Here is an 18,882-nt window from a genome sequence, read left to right as displayed (position 1 = left end):
AGAGGATCGTTAACGGTTGGTGTGGTGTAAAACAATAGGATGTGAGCCAGAGTCAAAGTTTGGTATACTTTGTTTCAAACATAGTGGATTGGTTTACTTTGGACTGCACAATTCACGAGGTTTTTCCCATGCAAACAGTTGACATATTTTATCAATTAGGGTTTCCTCACTAAAATCCTGGTGCAATCTCTCTAACTCTAGCTTGCTTTACTTTTCATATATTTGTGATTGTGGACATTTAATTTAATCAATCATAAATCGAGCAAGTTGACCTAATAATCAGATCTAGGTCATTAAAGGAGTTAATCACAATTAAAATCAACTGACTGTTTCCACACACCGCGTAACTCTTGTTTCACAATTTGGTATCAGAGCGGGTTACTCGATATACAGAGTAGATCATAGTTGCTAATTTATTATTGATTGTATTTTTTTTTTGGCATCATGTTTGAAAATTCATCTGTTGACGCTTTACCTCTTGTTTTTGATTCTGTCACAAGCATGCAAATTGAGTTGTCAAAGTTTAAAAAGGATTTTGAAAATCTATTAGAGAAATTGAATCTTGCGGAACTTGATAGAGATATTTATAAGTTATAAGTTTCTGTTTCTAATAAGAATTTGGAAGAAATTGGCCAGAAAAATTTGAATCTTCTTCATAAAATTGATTTTCTGGAAAAAAGAGCTTAAGAAGGTAAATTTGTTTAATAAATCACTAGAACTTAAAATTGATAATTTGAGTAGTGAATTTGTTAAATCAAAACAGTCTGTTCAGAAGGTTGATATTGACACTTGCAAAATTGATAAGTTGAAAGAAGCGGTTAAGAATGTTATAAGAAATAGAGATTTGGTATCAATTTCAAAGGAATTGTATTTTCAGAAATCTAAAGATGTTTTTATGAAAGTTGAAACCAACCCTTGTGTTATTTCTAATTCTCCCGAACTTATTTCAACATGTCATTTTTGTGGTGAAAAAGGACATATCAAGTATAAGTGTCAGAAAAGAAAAATTAAACTAGGAAAGAATTTTAAAAATCTAGAAAGTTCAAATTTAAGGAAGGAGAGGATTCGAACTGTTGAGCCTTGTGACACTTTGCCTAGAACAAAAAGGAAATCATTGCATAATGAATCTAAAATTGTTTGGGTAAAGAAAGAGAATTTTAAGTGTCTTGCCATGCACACTGCACTTAGAGCATTTGGTCCATGTGGTTGGTATTTTAATAGTGGTTGCTCTAAGCATATGACAGGGGATAGAACATTATTTACCACTTTTAAGGAATGCTCAGTTGGTACTATTACTTTTGGTGATGGTAAGACTTCTACTGTAAGTGGTAAAGGTAAGATCAAATTTTCAGGAATTGGGGAGTTAAAAAATGTTCTATATGTTAAAGGTTTAGCTGCAAATCTGTTGAGTATTAGTCAAATCTGTGATGAGGAGTTTCAAGTCAATTTTACTCAATAAGGGTGTTTTGTAACTAATGAAAAAGGTGAATGCATCTTGAAAGGAACTAGAACTTCTGATAATTGCTATGTTGTGTTTTCAGATCCTTCACGAATGTATTTTTCTACAGTTACTGATGAGGCTGTTTTATGGCATAAAAGACTTGGATATGTGAATTATAATGATTTAGTGAATTTGTCTAACAATGATCTTATTCGAGGTTTGCCTAAGAATGAAATATGTAGTTCATGTCAATTAGGAAAACAAACTAGAGTGTCACGTAAAAGACTTATTCATAAAGTCACTACTCGACTTTTAGAATTGATTCATATAGATTTGATGGGTCGCATAATACCTGATAGCATTGGAGGAAAAAGATATTTGCTTGTTATGGTTGATGATTTTTCTAAATTTACTTTTTTTGCATATTTGAAAGAAAAATATGATACTTTTGTGAATTTCAAATCTATTTGCCAACTTATTCAAAATGAGAAAGGATATCGAATTAATCGGATTAGGAGCGACAATGGAGGTGAATTCGAACCTAAGGAATTTATTGAATATTGTGATAAGAATGTCATTAAACATGAATTTTCAGCACCTAAAACACTGTAACAGAATGGTGTAGTGGAAAGAAAAAATAGGATAATTGCAGGTATGGTATGTACTATGCTTCATGAGAATAAAATTGCAAGTCATTTTTGGGCTGAATCGGTACATACTGCTTATCATATCCTAAATAAAGTTTATCTCAGGTCTGGAACTAACAAGACTTCATATGAATTACGGTATGATAAGAAGCCCACTGTTAAATACTTTAGAGTCTTTGGAAGTAAATGTTATATCCTTAGAGATAAGAAACACTTAGGAAAATTTAACTCTAGAAGTTATGAAGGTGTGTTTTTGGGTTATTCATAGACCAGTCGGGCTTATAGGGTTTTTAATCTTAGAACCAAAGTGGTTATGGAGTCTATAAATGTTGTATTTGATGATACAAATATAAGATAACTTCTTCTCAACTTGATGAAGAAGAAACTAAATTTGAAATTGCAGGAGAAAGAAAAGAACCTACAATTCATAAGGAAGAAAGAGTTGAGGATTTAGGTGGAGAAGGTGAAAAGGTTGAAGAAGATGAGGATAAGGAATTAGAGGTCATCATTAATGAACCTATAGGATTTCCTGCACCATCTCTAGATATTCCCACATCTAGTAGTTTTAGAGTTATATTGAGTCATCCAATTGACAATGTGATAGGTCCATGGGATAAGCATGGTACTAGGAGTACAGTCCGTGATGATGTAGGACACTCATGCATTATAGATGGTATAGTTCACTCATGTCACATAGCTCAGTTTGAACTTAAGAATGTTGATGAAGCTCTTCAAAGTTCTGATTAGCTAATGGTTATGCAAGAAGAATTGCTTCAATTTGTAAATAATGATGTTTGGGAGCTAGTGCCTTGACCTAGTGATGTTAATATCATAGGGACCAAATGGATTTTTAAAAATAAACTTGATGAACATGGTCATGTGATGAGAAATAAAGCTAGATTAGTTGTACAAGGATACACTCAAGTTGAAGGAATTGATTTTGATGAGACTTTTGCACCTGTTGCTAGACTTGAGTCTATTCGACTTCTTTTTGCCCTTGCATGTCATTTTAAATTCAAATTGTTTCAAACGGATGTTAAAAGTGTTTTTCTAAATGGTATTTTGCAGGAAGAAGTTTATATAGCACAACCAAAAGGTTTTATAGATCCACATAATTCTGATTTTGTTTTTAATCTTAAAAAAGCTCTTTATGGTTTAAAGCAAGCACTTAGAGTATGGTATGAGAAGTTGATTTCTTATTTATTGCACAAGGGCTTCAGAAGAAGAGGAGCGGATAACATGTTGTTTATTTTCAGGGAAGGAAAAGATTTTCTTGTTACTCAAATATATGTGGATGATATTGTTTTTGGTGCTACATGTGATAACCTTGTTCATACTTTTTTTAAAGATATGAGTAATATTTTTTAGATGAGCATGGTTGGTGAACTGACTTTCTTTCTAGGTCTCCAAGTGAAACAACTTGATGATAGGATTTTCATATCTCAATCAAAATATGCAAAGGAGCTAATTAAGAAGTTTGGTATGAAAGATTCAAAGTATGTTCAAACTCCTATGAGTACTTCATCCAAATTGGATAGAGATTCTGATCCTAACAAGGTTGATCATTTCTTGTATAGGAGTATAATTAGTAGCTTGTTATATTTGGTAGCAACTAGGCCAGATACTTCATTTAGTGTAGGTGTTTGTGCTAGGTATCAAGCTGATCCTAGAAAATAACACATTCTTGCAGTCAAGCGCATTATTCGTTATGTCAATAGTACATTGAATTATGGATTGCGTTATTCTTCTAAGTCTAACTCTGAGACTGCAGTCTATACTGATGCTGATTGGGCTGGTAACAAGGATGATAGAAATAGTACTTCAGGTGGTTGTTTCTATAGTGGTACTAATCTTATTTCTTGGTATAACAAGAAGCAAGATTGCATATCATTATCGTCTTGTGAGGCTGAATACATTGTTACTGGAACTTGTTGACACAATTGCTTTGGATAAAACAGATGCTTCTGGATTATGGAGTTAATCAATGTACTATTTATATCTTTTGTGATAATACTGGTACAATTAATATTTCAAAGAATCCAGTGTTGCATTTTAAGACTAAACACATTGACATTCGACATTACTTTCTTAGGGAACTAGTTGAACAAAATGTTATGTCTTTCGAGAAAGTGCATACTGATCAAAATTTGGCCGATATTCTCACTAAACCATTAGATGTTCCTAAGTTTTCTCATTTTGGGAAATCTATTGGTGTCTGTTGTCTTGATTAGATGCATTGCAAAGACATAGTCTAGAAAAGATTTTCATGCATATCTTGAGAATCTAGATTATATTTTTGGAAAGTTAAGCAAACCATATTGATTGAATACGTTGAACACAAAGAGTTTAATAACACATGGATTATTTGTGGAAAGCATACAATGAGAACAAATTTCGATGTCAAAACAAGTCCGATCATGTTGTAATTTTTGATGTAAAATTTCGAAGATTGAAGATCGATACAGATTTGAAGAAGGCTAAGTGTTCATGGTATACTACACTCCGAGATAATGAAAACAATGTTCTAAGAAGTTTTGAGAGGTAGTAAAAACATTTAGAAATGGTTTTGAAAGGTTCGGAACAAGTTTTTATATTCTATCCATCTTGAACTGGTTCAAGATTTATCGAACAGGTTCAACATCATCAGAATTGTAAAATTTTAAGACTGGCCATCTTGAACAGGTTCAAGAGGGCTGAACCGGTTCAAGAATCCGTGGGATTCCTTACTGGCCATTTTAAACCGGTTCAAGATGGCTGAACCGGTTCAAGAAGTCCTGAATACATCAAGTTTCTAAGTTTCCTTCTTCTGATGTTGCCTTTTTAATCCCAACTTCCGTCCAAGTCCTATGCACAAAATTTATCATATTTTCTAAGGGATTATGTAATACCCCTAATTCTCAAAAGGATATAACTGGAATTTAATTAGTTGTATTATGCGCATTTTAATTGATTAATTGATGAGTTGGTTTATGTGCATTTAAATGTGATTATCTGGTGATGTGATTAATTGCAATTGTTTATTTATTTTGTTATTTACTTAATTGATTAATTGTAATTATTTCAAAATTAATTGTTTACTTAGAATGGTTTTAATTTAATTGTTGGTTAATTTAAATATTTGATTTTTGTTGATTTAATTGACATGTAATTTTTGGTAGCTTTTAATTTGTATATGTCGTAGGGTTTTATGTTTATATAATTTATGGTCGCCAACTTATAGGAGGTTGGAATTAGGGTTAGGGTTTATACGAGCCTATATATATATAACAATATACGTCTGTTAGGGTTAGAAAATCCTATTCACGTAATAGTGGTTTGAAAGGCAAAACAGAGAGGGTCTTGGGAGATGAGCAGAGAGACAAGGAAATTTACAAAAGGTGTTGCTTGTGGGTTGAACCAATAAGTAACACAGGAAGAGAACAGTGGTCAGAGAAGGGGAACAGTTTTGGGGTTGCCGAAATTCAGAGACGGTGGTTTAGGTTTCAAGCCGAAACCTAAAGGCAAGTTTTATTCTATCTCCTTCATGTAAACTTGTGTTCTGTGCATTTTATATAGACTCCAGGAATCTAATTAAACTTTTAAAATGGACGTTTATGCAAGTTAGATTAGGCTATAATTTGTTTTACGTTCTTGTAACTGAAACTGTTGTTTTTGCATAAACTATTCGGTCATGATTTAAGTTTTTGGCAATTAATTCACACTAGAATATGAGGTGTTTCTAGGACTATAAGAACTTAAATTGAACCCTAAGAATGTTAAAAAGATTTGGGTTAGGGACGTTGAATTTCACAAGAAGCGTAGAAGACAACCGGACGAAACATAGACGAAGTAGAAACGGCTCTCAGGGAGAGAGCCGGCTCCCTCCATTAGGGAGCCGGCTCCCATGATGAGAGAGCCAGCTCTCCATGAGGGAAATCCGGCTCTAGAAGCCTAAGAGCCAGCTCCCTTGAAAAAAAACTCCACGGGGTGTTTTGCGACATTTTCTGATTACAGGGGCTTAAATGTAGTTTCTGGAAAGTGAAGGGGGTTTTAAATGTTTAAAAACTAACCTATTAAAACCTTAAAACAGTTGGTTTATGCTAGGGTGCTAATCCTAAGGGGCATCATAAAACAGAAACGGATGATAGGCATGCTGTAAAGGGATGAAGAAGGTTTAAATTGCTAGTTTGCTTTAGGAATTTAAACGGACTGGTATTAAATTATTTATGGGATGCTATATGAATAATATATATAATTTAATGAAGGCCAGGAAGGTTCATTTACTGGTTAGCGGACTTCATGACATTTTATAATAGTTTGCATGTAGTCACGGAATATGGAAGTTATTTCTAGTGGTCGTTGTAATAAATTAAACGGACTAATAGGAATGTATTTTAGGATTGGAGTGTAGGTGCTCAATATATACTTTTGAGCATCAATATATCTTGTTTTAGATTCATAATTGAGAATTTAATAAACATCATGAACTATATATAATAAGTTTCATGCTGTTAAGGATTGTTGAGGGTTTAAATTACTAGTCTTGTTTAGTAAATTTAAATGAACTGGTATGAAAGTACCGTTTGGAAATTCTAGTATAATATGCTTAGTGTAAAATTCTGATAATCATTATATCAAGCTACGAATGTAAATTGATGAACTGTTATATTTTCTGTTTTGTCAATTGGATGGATATGGATGGTTTAAATTGTTTATCAATACTTTAGCAACTTAAACGGAAGTTCTATGATTATAATTATATACTGGATATATGATAGGATCTTATCAATATCTAATTTCTATTATGTTGGTTTTTGGATGTACTTGATATTCATTTGAGTGTGGATCATTTATGGATCATTTGCATGATATGCACCAGTATGGGACGGTGGCATATTGGGGATGGATTAGATTAAAATACTAATTCCTACCTATTCATACATACGGATGGATTAACTAAAATAGTTAAATCCTACATGGATGCATGTCCTGTCAACTAAAACAGTTGAACGACATAACAGATGTTTTTTTTTTTGTATTAGGAAAGATTTATATATATCATTATGGTACCGTGATATGAGTTCGAGTCTCCTGATCACGGTTAGGGTGCGTATATTGCCTTGGATGGATAACTGGACCTAATTACATTTTCTGGTAGGTCTAGGTATGCATGACTACGCTACGTGCGTTTTGCGTGTTACCTTCTACTCAGGTGTGATGACTATAAGTTAGTGAGTGTCCTATAGTGTGTATCTATATCTATATGGACTATTTTAGATATTGCCGAGCTATCTAAGATATATCTGCATATCAGGTTTATGTATGGATTGTAGTAGAATGGAACTTGCATGTGGGCCTGACCCACTCTTATTTTTCAGGTGTTCGTTAGTACCAGGCTTAGAGCTTGATCATATTGATGCAGATACAGACACTCACTCTTTCGACTACATAAGATTTTCTTTCTTATTTTAGTTTTGGATTTTGATTCTGTAAATTTATTTATCATTTGGGATTATTAGGGGTCCACTAGATAGATTTTCGAGTTGTACGGATTGAAAGATTTAAATTTTACTAAACTTTTATTTTGAAGGATTTTTACATTTAGAATTTCAACTTATTATTTTACTTTCTTTTAATTCTTTTGTATTCTACTTGTTTACATATTAATTGTCTGGTATCCCTCGGAGCTGTGCTCGGACTTGATCACCCGTGGTTCTAGAATCGAGGGGTATCATAGATTAGGACTTTCAAAACTCTATATAAACCATGTCATATACATTAGTTTATTCATGGCTTTAGGGAAAATCAACCATATATTTAGAGAAAGCCTTTTGAGAGAGAAAAATTCAGAAAATCAAATCTGATTATTCTAAATTTATTTTTGAGAGCACACATATATATTCATGAGTGATTTAGTTATGATGTTCTCTATCTCATCAGAATTGGAGCTGTATTGAAGATTCAGATATTCTAGATGATCAACAGGATTTAATTCTTCTACACTTTGGAAGGGTTGGAGCATTCATGGAGTGCTGTCTAATCTACCTGCTACTCTTCTATAAATATCAAGTGTAAGCCTGAGGTTAAGTTGCTATTAGACGAAGAGTCGCAAAGTTAGAGGATCGTCAGCGGTTGGTGTGGTATAGAACGATAGGGTGTGAGCCAGAGTCAAAGTTCGGTATATTTTGTTTCAAACATAGTGGATTGGTTTACTTTGGACTGCACAGTCCACGAGGTTTTTTTCCATCCAAACAATTGACGTATTTTATCAACTGGGGTTTCCTCGCTAAAATTCTAGTGCAATCTCTCTAACTCTAACTTGCTTTACTTTCCATATATTTGTGATTGTGGATGTTCATTTAATTAATCATAAATCGAGCAAGTTGACCTAATAATCAGATCAAGGTCATTAAAGGAGTTAATCACAATTAAAATTAACTGACTCTTTCCGCACCCCGCGTAAATCTTGTTTCACAGAGATTTCCTCCATACTAAATAAAACTCTTTCCTAGACTGCAAATAAGGAGGAATGGTGAGTATGTGAGTTGGGTGTGTGTCTTACATGAAAAGGTTTAAAAGGAAAATATTTTATTATTATTATTAGTTTTTGAATATTGAAAAGTGTAGTGATCATATAATACCTTACCACGCATATTTATTCAGTCTAGCTTTGTTGAATCTTGAACCAAAAAAAACTCAACTCAATGTCAAAACTTCATATTATTTCATTTGTGTGCTCAAGCTTTGGCACGTTTTATTTAAAGGAATTCATCTTTACATGTATTACCCAACAAAGTGTGAGATGTAAAATTATTGTTGGAATATTTCCGTGATTAAAACGAGTCCAAATCGAGTTGTAATTCTTATTCATCATCAAGCCTTGGTATCGGAAGCGGACGTTCTTGGTTCGACAATGAACATCTATTAGACATGGTAAGTATGTGAGAATCACTTTTTTTTTTCTTTTTTTTCTAGTTAGTACTCACACACACTTACCTCTTTCAAAACTTAAACCTCTAACCTCCCTTTGGGAAGTAAGAGACTGATACCGCTAGGCCACTGTGATACCCTTCGAATCCGAGACATGGGTTGATCAGGCCCAAGCCCGAACCCGAGGGAATATCAAATAATTAATATTTAAAAACGAACACGGAATACAAAACTAAATTATGAAATGAATATTAAAGCTGAAAAGAATTCTACTTATAAAATCCTCAAAAGTTAATAATGTTAAAATCCAATAATCCAGAATAAAACAACTTGGGAATCCATCCTGTGGACCCCTATTAATATCCCAAACTGAAACTGAAACAACTGAAATAAAATCTAAAGCTAAACATAGAAAGTAGTCTTACGTAGTCAAAGGAATGAGTGTATGTATCTGCTTTGCACAACTAAACTCTAACCCTGAAACTGACGAGCACCTGAAAAATAAGAGAGTGGGTCAGGCCCACATGCAAGTCCTATTCTACTACGATCTATACAGAAACCCGATACATCCTAGATAGCTCAACAATATCTAGAGTAGTCCATATATGTATAAGTACACACTATAAGATGCTCACTAGTCCAATAGGTCTGTCTCAGCCTAAGTAGAGATACCATGAAAATCGCACATAATGTGGTCATGAGTACCTAGACCTACCAGGGAACAACACCTCTGTCCAGATATCTATCCTAGGCAATATACGCACCCTAACCATGGTCCTGAGAGCTCATATCATGGTACCATAATAATATATATAAAGTCCGTTCAAGGTATGTCATTCAAAAGGTTTATTTGCCTGACACATAGTTATAAGTAGGACTTAACCTTTGTAGTTAATCCATCTTATTTCAGAATAGGTAGGACTTACTGTTTTGAACTAATACGTCCCTAGTATAGGTAGGTCTTAGTGTTTTGAACTAAGCCATCCCTAATATGCCACCGTCCCATACCGGTGCATATACATATATATAAGTAGGACTTAACTTTTATAATTAATCCAACTTATTTCGGAATAGGTAGGACTTAACTTCTTTAGTTAATCCGTCCCTAAACTGCCACCGTCCCATACCGGTGCATTAAACCAAACAAAGATGCATACAATTATAAATACATCCATTGATCTCACTTAGCCATGATATAAAACATGGGTACAATCTTTGCATATTATTTAGCCATAATAATAAATCTAAATAGCATGCATATAATTTATTTTATACAAATTATCAGGCATCTCAAATAGACTATCTAACATTCACAACATAATTAAATTATTTCAATTACGTTGATTGATTTAAAATTGTTTAAAACAATACCCATAAATTAACCATTAAGATAATTTTATTCCAAACCTAGCATATTATTGTATATTATACATTCTAGTTAATTTTCGGGTTCAAGAAATTCATTAAAATTATTTAACCAGGCCTAACCATCCCTAGATACCAACGCATGTGCCAAAATCCTACACTGGACAACCCATATGACGATTACAAGAACCAGTTGATGTAAAATCCCAAGTGTTGACTTGTTCGCCTAAACCGGTTGATGTAAAACTCCTAGATGTCAACTGGTTTGCAAAAGTCCACTGAATCTAAAAGATGTCAACTGATTCATCATAGATGTCGACTGGTTTAATAACCAGTTGATGTTTTTCCACAAGGAGTCAACCGGTTTCAACCAACCGGTTGACCGAATCACCAAGGTGTTGACCGATTCATACAAATCGGTCGACGTGTGCACCAAACCGGTTGACCGAACTATAACAGTTCGTCTTCCACGGCTCCGGCGACTACGTCTTCCTCCGTTAAAGTCCTAAGACTACTGTTTTAAGTCTAGCACAACCCTAAACATTATGTAAACCTCTTATGCATAATTTAAACAAGTTAAAATCAGAACTCATGCGATATACTTTAAACAAAATTCAAACATATACACATAGAATTAACATATTATAATTCAAGTTTTAGCATGCATACATGGTTGGTTTTAACAACTTAAAGTTCCTAGAGTTTCCCTAAGCATGCACAGAACACAGGTTTAAAGGAAAGAGATATAAATAGAACTTGTCTGTGCAGTTTTGGAAATCAAAACCTTGTCGCCGTCTTCTTAAGTTTTTCGACGACATCCGTTCACCGTCGACCTCCTACTGCTTAACCTTCCCTCCTCTTAGGTCTGACCTTTAAGCCACGGCCACAACCCTCACCAAAGTTGCTCTGTTTCTCTCATAACCTCTCTATGTTTCTCTCTGTCTCTCAATACGTAAATAGGGTTTATTTGTAACCCTATGCAAACGTATCATGATATATTTATATGCTCATTTAAAACCCTAGTCCACTTCTAACTGGTGACAGAAACCCTAATTAAATTCTAGTCGGCCTCTACGTGAATCCTAAAAGAAACTAAAACCTAAATTAAACATTAACCAACCCATAATGTAAACCAATTCATGTAATTAAATTACTAACCAATTACTCCAATTAAGGAAAACAAAAATACAATTACAATTAATTCACGTAAATACCATTTAATAAAACAATACATTTAAATAAAACACTTTATCAATTACGTCACATAAGTAGTCAAATAAACAATTAATTACACAATTAAACAAACAAGTAAACAATTAAATTAATTAAAAATGCAATTAAAACATTAATTAAAAAAAAATACCATGACTATCCTTTTAAAATTAGGGGTATTACATTCTTCCCCTCTAACGAAAGGAATTCCATCTTTGGAATTCGCTCTTACCTTCTTCCAATATTTCAGGAAATTACGGGCGAATGACATCCTCCCGTTCCCAAGTAGACTCAACCTCATTGTGATGACTCCACTGAACACACACCAAAGGGATAACCTTATTACGAAGGATTTGATCCCGACGGTCGACAATACGACACGGTGGCTCCAAATATGTTGCATTCGACTGCAACTCAATCTCCCCAACATCGATATGTTGATACCGATCTCATCTCGCAGAAATTTCTGCAACATGGAAACATGGAACACAAATGGAATTATGATCCTTATAGGAATTAGGCAATCCCTCCACGAAATCCATAGAAATGCTCTCCTATTTCCACTCCGGTATCGGTAGTGGCTGTAGAGCTCCTGGCGGGCTCTAATGGTCAATCTTCACTATCTGACAGGTACTACACTACGAAACAAAAAGAACAATGTATTTCTTCATACCTGCCCACCAAAACTGCCGTTTCAAATCATGATACATCTTATTTCCTCCCGGATGAACAGAAAACTCAGAATGGTGAGTCTCCGTCATCACATCCTTCATCAACTCATCAACAGAAAGTACCACTAACCGTCTCTTGTACCTCAAACCTCCATCAGCCCCAACATAGTAAAATAGGACCTCACCGGAAGCTATCTTTGCAACTTTGTCAATGCACTGCTGATCCGTGAGTTGTGTCTTCCAAAACCTTGTGAATGATAGAAGATGTAACTACCATGTAAGCCATGAAAGTATTTGACAACTCATCCACCGTCTTTAAAGCATTCCACTCAGTAGTGAATAAAGCAGAAAGACTACCAACAGGTCGGCAACTGAGTGCATCTGCCACCACATTCGCTTTCCCTGGATGGTACTGTATAGAGAAGTGATAATCTTTCACAAACTCCAACCATCTACGCTGTCTCATATTCAGCTCCCGTTGAGTGAACAAATATTGCAGACTCTTATGATCGCTAAATAATCTGAAGGACTCACCCAACAGATAATGCCTCCAAATACGTAAGGCAAATACCACAGCTGCCAACTCCAAATCATGTGTTGGATAATTAAGCTCATGTGGCTTAAGCTTCCGAGATCTATATGAAATCGGTCGCTCATCCTGTATTAAAACACATCCAAGACCTTGCAAAGAAACATCTGTGTAGACAAGATACTCTATCCCGTTCTGTGGGGTAGACAAAATCAGTGCAGAAGTCAACTTAGTTTTCTGCTTATCAAAAGCTTTCTGACAGTGTTCATCCCACACAAACCGTACACCCTTCTTAGTCAGATGAGTGAGTGGTCCCGCTATCTTTGAGAACCCCTGGATGAACCTCCTGTAATATCCTGCCAATTCGAGGAAACTCCGAATATCGGTAGGTGAAGTAGGCTGTCCCTATTCAACCACTGCTGAAACTTTGGCTGGATTCACCGCTATTCCTCTTTCTGAGACTACGTAACCCAGAAACTTCACCTCCCGCTGCCAAAATTTACATTTCTCGAATTTGGCATACAACTGATGCTCACGAAACGTCTGCAAAACTATCCGAAGATGTCGAGCATGATCGTCCTCAGACCTCGAGTAAATCAAAATGCCATCTATGAAGACAATGACAAATTGATCCAAGTAAGCCCTGAAGACTCTGTTCATTAAATCCATGAAGACCGCAGGTGCATTGATTAACCCGAACGGCATCATCCGAAACTCATAAGATCCATATTTAGTGAGAAACGCTATCCTCGGAACATCCTGCTCTCTAACCCGAAGTTGATGATATCCAGACCGCAGATTAATCTTAGATAAATACGTAACTTCTTTCAACTAATCAAATAGGTCATCAATCCTGGGCAAAGGGTACTTGTTATGAATAATAACCTTGTTCAACTCCCTGTAATCTATACACAGGCGAAGCGAACCATCCTTTTTCTTCACAAATAAAATCGGTGGTCCCTAGGGAAAAGTACTCCTGCGAATAAAACCCTGGCTAAGTAGTTGCTGAATCTGATCCCTCAGCTCTCGTATCTCCACTGGTGTCATCCTATACGGTGCCCTAGCAATAGGCATAGTGCCTGGAACTAAGTCTATCACAAAGTTGATCACACGACTAGGCAGCAACCCTGGAATCTCCTGAAATACATTCGGAAAGTCCTGTACAATTGGTATGTTATCCAAAGATACAATAATTCTCTCCTCCGTTTCCTCCTCCACATGAAACAAATAAGTGCTACTGCCCCCATTAGAATGTGGCATAACGACAACATACATATCCTAACCAGGTATGGTGAAAACAAAAGATTGGCTAGAAATCTGAGTCTACCAATATCTAGTGTCATAGGCCCATCATTCTCATGAAGAATGGCTGTATTGCCTAATGGTGTAAAAATACCCTATGGTCTACTGCATACCCGAGTCATCATTCCAGACAAAACAACAAAAGATCTAGCTACAAATGAGTGTGTAGCACTCGTGTCAAATAATACATGTCCATGTAAACCATGAATAGGAAATTTACCCTCAACAGCCTGAGGTGCCTGTATATCCTGTGGCATAGGGTTGTACACCCTGTCATAATGTAACTACTGCGGTGCCTGTCCCTAAGGCTGCGGCGGTGTAATACCCCTAATTTTAAAAGGATATTTATGGTATTTAATTTATGATTTAATTGATTAATTGCTCAATTGTTTTATTGTGGTGATTGAATTGAATTAATTGTGTTATTTGTAATTATTTACTTGGAATTGCTTGTTTAAGTGTTTTTAATTATTTAATTGGATTATTTACTTGGAATTAATTGTTTAAGTGTTTTTAATTATTTAATTGGATTATTTACTTGGAATTAATTGTTTAAGTGTTTTTAATTAATTAGTTATTTTTACTGTTTTAAACTTAGGTAATTAATTACTATAATTCTTGTAGTGTTAAAATTAAGTTAGTATTTTTTTTTAAAGTTACAGTTATAACTTTGGATTAAAATTCACGTATAGGTAAGCCGCCGTATGTTACAACTGAGATAGTTTCATGGGCCGGCTAGGATTGGAATTAGGGCTTAGTATCTAATTGTACATGGATTAGGGTTATTTTTAATTTCCACCTATAAATATATGCAATACAATGGTTTAGGGTTTAGAGAAAATAAACGTAAGCTCTGAAGAAAAAAAAAACAGAGATTGTGAGATACAGAGAGAGAACCGGAAAGTAAACTTGGGTGATTCATAAAACAGAATCAAGGAGGGAAGTTTGGTGTGGGCTACTGGACTGTAATAGAAGTAGCAAGAGCTGTTTAACACAACCAACGTGGCCAGAGAAGGTAGAGGCAACAGTTAGAGATTTTTTATTCAAAGTCTCAAAGGCAAGTTTCTGTTCTATTATTTCCCATGAATCTATGTTCTGTGCATGTTTAGATGGACTCTAGGAGTTTAATAATATTTATACAATCTATATTGCATGCTTGACTGATAATTAGTCTCGTTTAACAAAACTGTTATACAAAATTCTGTATGTCTCTGTTAACTTTGTTCCTTCTGTTTATGCGTTTTAAGTTTTGCTATTTGAGATTAATGATGCATATGGATGCCTTGTAAGTAGTCTGGAATGTTAATTAGATATTAGAATAGGAATTTAATACAATGCAGAGGGCTGGAACATCACTCGAGTTGAAGAAGACGAAGCTAGAACGGACGAGAGCTGCTAAGAGGAGGGAGAGAAGGCTCTCAAACCTCTTAGAGCCGGCTCCCAAAGGGGATAGCCAGCTCTTGGTGTCTTGGAGCCAGCTCTAAGAGCCTAGAGCCGGCTCTAAGTGAAAAAAATGGAGCAGGCTCCCATTTTAAGAGCCTGCTCTCTCTTGAAAAGCACTGTAATGTGCGTTTTAAAGGTTGTTTGGGTTTTTTGGGTGTCTGCACTTAATTTAAATTGTTTTAAATGATGTGTATGATGGTATAAGGCTGGTACTATGGTGGAAATATATAAATTCATAATTGGATTGAAGATTGGAGCAAGAAAAACCTAAGAAAAAATTGGTAGCTTGCATTCTGTTTTGTTAGTTTTATCTTCCGGAACTTAGCAAGGTTTTTATATATAATCTAATTATATACAATCATATATTTTTTCCAGTGTTATAAGTATGGTGAATTAATTATATTTTATTATGCTCAGTTTGGATTTAATTGATACTTAAATTGTTATAATTGTACCGGTTTATCGACTATTTTGGAGGATTTGAACGCTATGGTTTATTTTAGCAGTTTAAATAATTGGAGCTTGATTTCTAGGTACTGTAGTGAATACCTAATGCCATTATATATGTATTAAACTATACTGATGCATGTTTTGGAGAAATGTTGATAAATTAATTAAATGTTATTTTTATCAATTATGTGGATTGGAGGATTGTATGCACCGGTATGAGACGGTGGCATATTAGGGATGGATTAGTTCAGATACTAAGTCCTACCTAAAATGGAATAAGGTGTGGAATAACCATAGAAGTTAAGTCCAACTCCTATTAGTGTCAAGTCAGTAAATAACTGAATGACATAACTTGGTTTTCTGGAATGGATTGCGATACATATATCATGCCACTACACTAGTTGGATGATATTTTGTATTAGGATGGACACGGACTTTATATACTTATTATATGGTATCATGGTATGAGCTTGAGTCTCAGGACCATGGTTAGGGTGCGTATATCGCCTAGGATGGATAGTTGGACAGAGGTGTTGTTCCCTGGTAGGTCTAAGTACACATAACCACGTAATGTGCGATTTGCATAGTATCTCTACTCAGGCTGAGACAGACCTACTAGACTAGTGAACGTCCTATAGTGTGTAATATATACATATATGGACTACTTTAGATATTGTTGAGTCTATCTAAGATGTATCTGCGTATCGGATTCCTGTTTGGATCGTAGTAGATCAGGACTTGCATGTGGGCCTGACCCACTCTCTTATTTTTCATGTGCTGGTCAGTTCCAGGGTTAGAGCTTGGTCGTGTAGAACAGATACAGACTTCTATTCCACCGACTACGTAGGACTGTTTACTTATTAGCCTTGGATCGTACTTCAGTTATTTCATTTTACAGTTGGGATTTTTATTAGGGGTCCACCAGATGGATTCTCGAGTTGTTAATTAATTGGAGGTTTTGGATTTTGGATTTTAATAATTGTATTTTGAGGATTTTTCCATTAGAATTCATTTCAACCATTTTTATTTATTTCTTTTCTTTAAATTTGTATTATGTGTTCGTGTTAAAATATTAATTGTTTGATATTTCCCTCGAGTTTGGGCCTGAGCCTGATCAACCCGTGTCTCGGATCCGAGGGGTATTACAGGCGGCGCTGGTAAAGCCGGATATATCTGTCCCTGAATCCGTGGAACCTGTGGAGCTGGTAAAGGCACTGGCCCCCTCTACCCCTGCTGTACATGTTGTCCCTGTCCCTGTCTTTGTCTTGCTTTAGGACACTGCCTGGAAGTGTGACCTTACTCTCCACAAGTATAGCAATTACCCTGGAAAGTACCAAATGGCCTCCTATGTCGGTTAGCATATGGTTGACCCTGTCCTACCTGTGTTCCCCCATTCTGCTGTCGCTAAATAGGTGTCACATCCCTGGGAGCATCTAAACCACCCTTGTGCTTCTTCCAAGGCTATTGTCCTTAGAATTTGCCCTTGTCATTCTATCGGTGTCCGTTGCCATTCCCTTTCTCAGCTAACTGATTAGCAAAGTCTCTGTCACCCCGCTTCTCACCCTTGGCCTATCTGAAGTCCACCGTCAAATGATATTACTGTAGAGCGGCGTCTACCACCTGAGCGTAGGTAGTATAGGTTGGACTACCTGTAATAGCTCTTTTGATAGACCACATCAGTCCCTTAACGAAACTGTTGGGCTTCTTCTCCTCTGTATCCACCTCCTCCGGAGTAAAAAGAGATTAGCGCGTGAACTGCTGCTTATACTCTGCCACTGTCATATTCCCCTACTGCAGATTAAGAAACTCCGTCTTCATAGCTGCCCTGACTGCATAAAGGAAGTACTTCTCATCAAAGCGTGTACTGAACTGATCACAAGTTAATGTCATCCTCTCCTTTGCGGTGGTAACTGACTCCCACCACTGTAATGCATCTCCGACCAGCTTGAAGGTAGCAAGCATCTGCTTCTGAACTCCGTGCAATGAACCAAGCGAAGATGTCGCTCGATGTCCTGTTTCTACTGGTGAGCTGCTTTCGCATCGGTGGAGCCTATGAACTCAGGTGGGCTCCTCTTTGTGAAAGAACTCCTAACCTTCTCCCAAGTATCAGTCTGAATAACCGGTGCTGGTAACGGTGTTGGCTATACCTGAGACTGATTCCGAAGTGTAGCTGTTACCCCTGCTTCTATAGCCAGAGTAATGAGGTCGTTGATATGAGGAGGATACTCTGGATCCCTGACCTGATCCTGAGCCCGCTGTACTCCCTCCTACTCTTCATGAAGACCATCATCATCCTGTAACTCAGGCATTTGTTGTTCTTCCTCCATTCGCAGACGCTATAGGAAATCTTGCTGCCTACGTGCCTCTTCCCTCCGTTGCTGATTGTTCCGTCTAGTTCTAGCATTAACCATTCCGTTAACACAGAAAGACAGACATCAATACCATATAAACCGAACCGTAAAAGAATTCAACGAATCCTAAACTTAAGCACTAATCAAGAGAAAACGTTACACGGAAGTCTTATACGATAGAATCCTAGAGACACTTGAACCTGGAGTGCTCTGATACCAACTGTGATACCCCTCGAGTCCGAGACATGGGTTGATCAGGCCCAAGCCCGAACTCGAGGGAATATCAAACAATTAACATTTAAAAACGAACACGGAATACAAAACTGAATTATGAAACAAATATTAAAGTTGAAAAGAATTCTACTTCTAAAATCCTCAAAAGTTAATAATGTTAAAATCCAATAATCCAGAATAAAACAACTCGGGAATCCATCCTGTGGACCCCTATTAATATCCCAAACTGAAACTGAAACAACTGAAATAAAATCTAAAGCCAAACATAGAAAGTAGTCCTACGTAGTCGGAGGAATGAGTGTTTGTATCTGCTCTGCACAACCAAGCT

General features: G+C 36.0%; 1 protein-coding gene across 1 annotated transcript; it reads left to right on the top strand.

Moving 5' to 3' along the window:
* Window positions 1-3,462: 3,462 nt before the first annotated feature.
* LOC132278069 (uncharacterized mitochondrial protein AtMg00810-like) lies at window positions 3,463-4,023 on the top strand. The gene is made up of 2 exons (XM_059779897.1): window positions 3,463-3,740; window positions 3,807-4,023. The coding sequence occupies exons 1-2, from the start codon at window positions 3,463-3,465 to the stop codon at window positions 4,021-4,023; spliced, it is 495 nt and encodes a 164-aa protein (XP_059635880.1).
* Window positions 4,024-18,882: the final 14,859 nt, after the last annotated feature.

Source organism: Cornus florida, unplaced genomic scaffold (genome assembly GCF_030987335.1).
Source record: "Cornus florida cultivar Cherokee Brave unplaced genomic scaffold, ASM3098733v1 CherokeeBrave_3.0.0_Hap2_Chr10, whole genome shotgun sequence".
Lineage (NCBI taxonomy): Eukaryota > Viridiplantae > Streptophyta > Magnoliopsida > Cornales > Cornaceae > Cornus > Cornus florida.
This window is presented reverse-complemented; position numbering and strand designations above follow the sequence as displayed.

Coding starts and splice junctions, on each gene's coding strand:
- LOC132278069 (XM_059779897.1), top strand. CDS start 3,463: ATGGTTGGTGAACTGACTTTCTTTCTAGGTCTCCAAGTGAAACAACTT. Junction 3,741..3,806: donor AGTGTAGGTGTTTGTGCTAG/GTATCAAGCTGA, acceptor TTATGTCAATAG/TACATTGAATTATGGATTGC.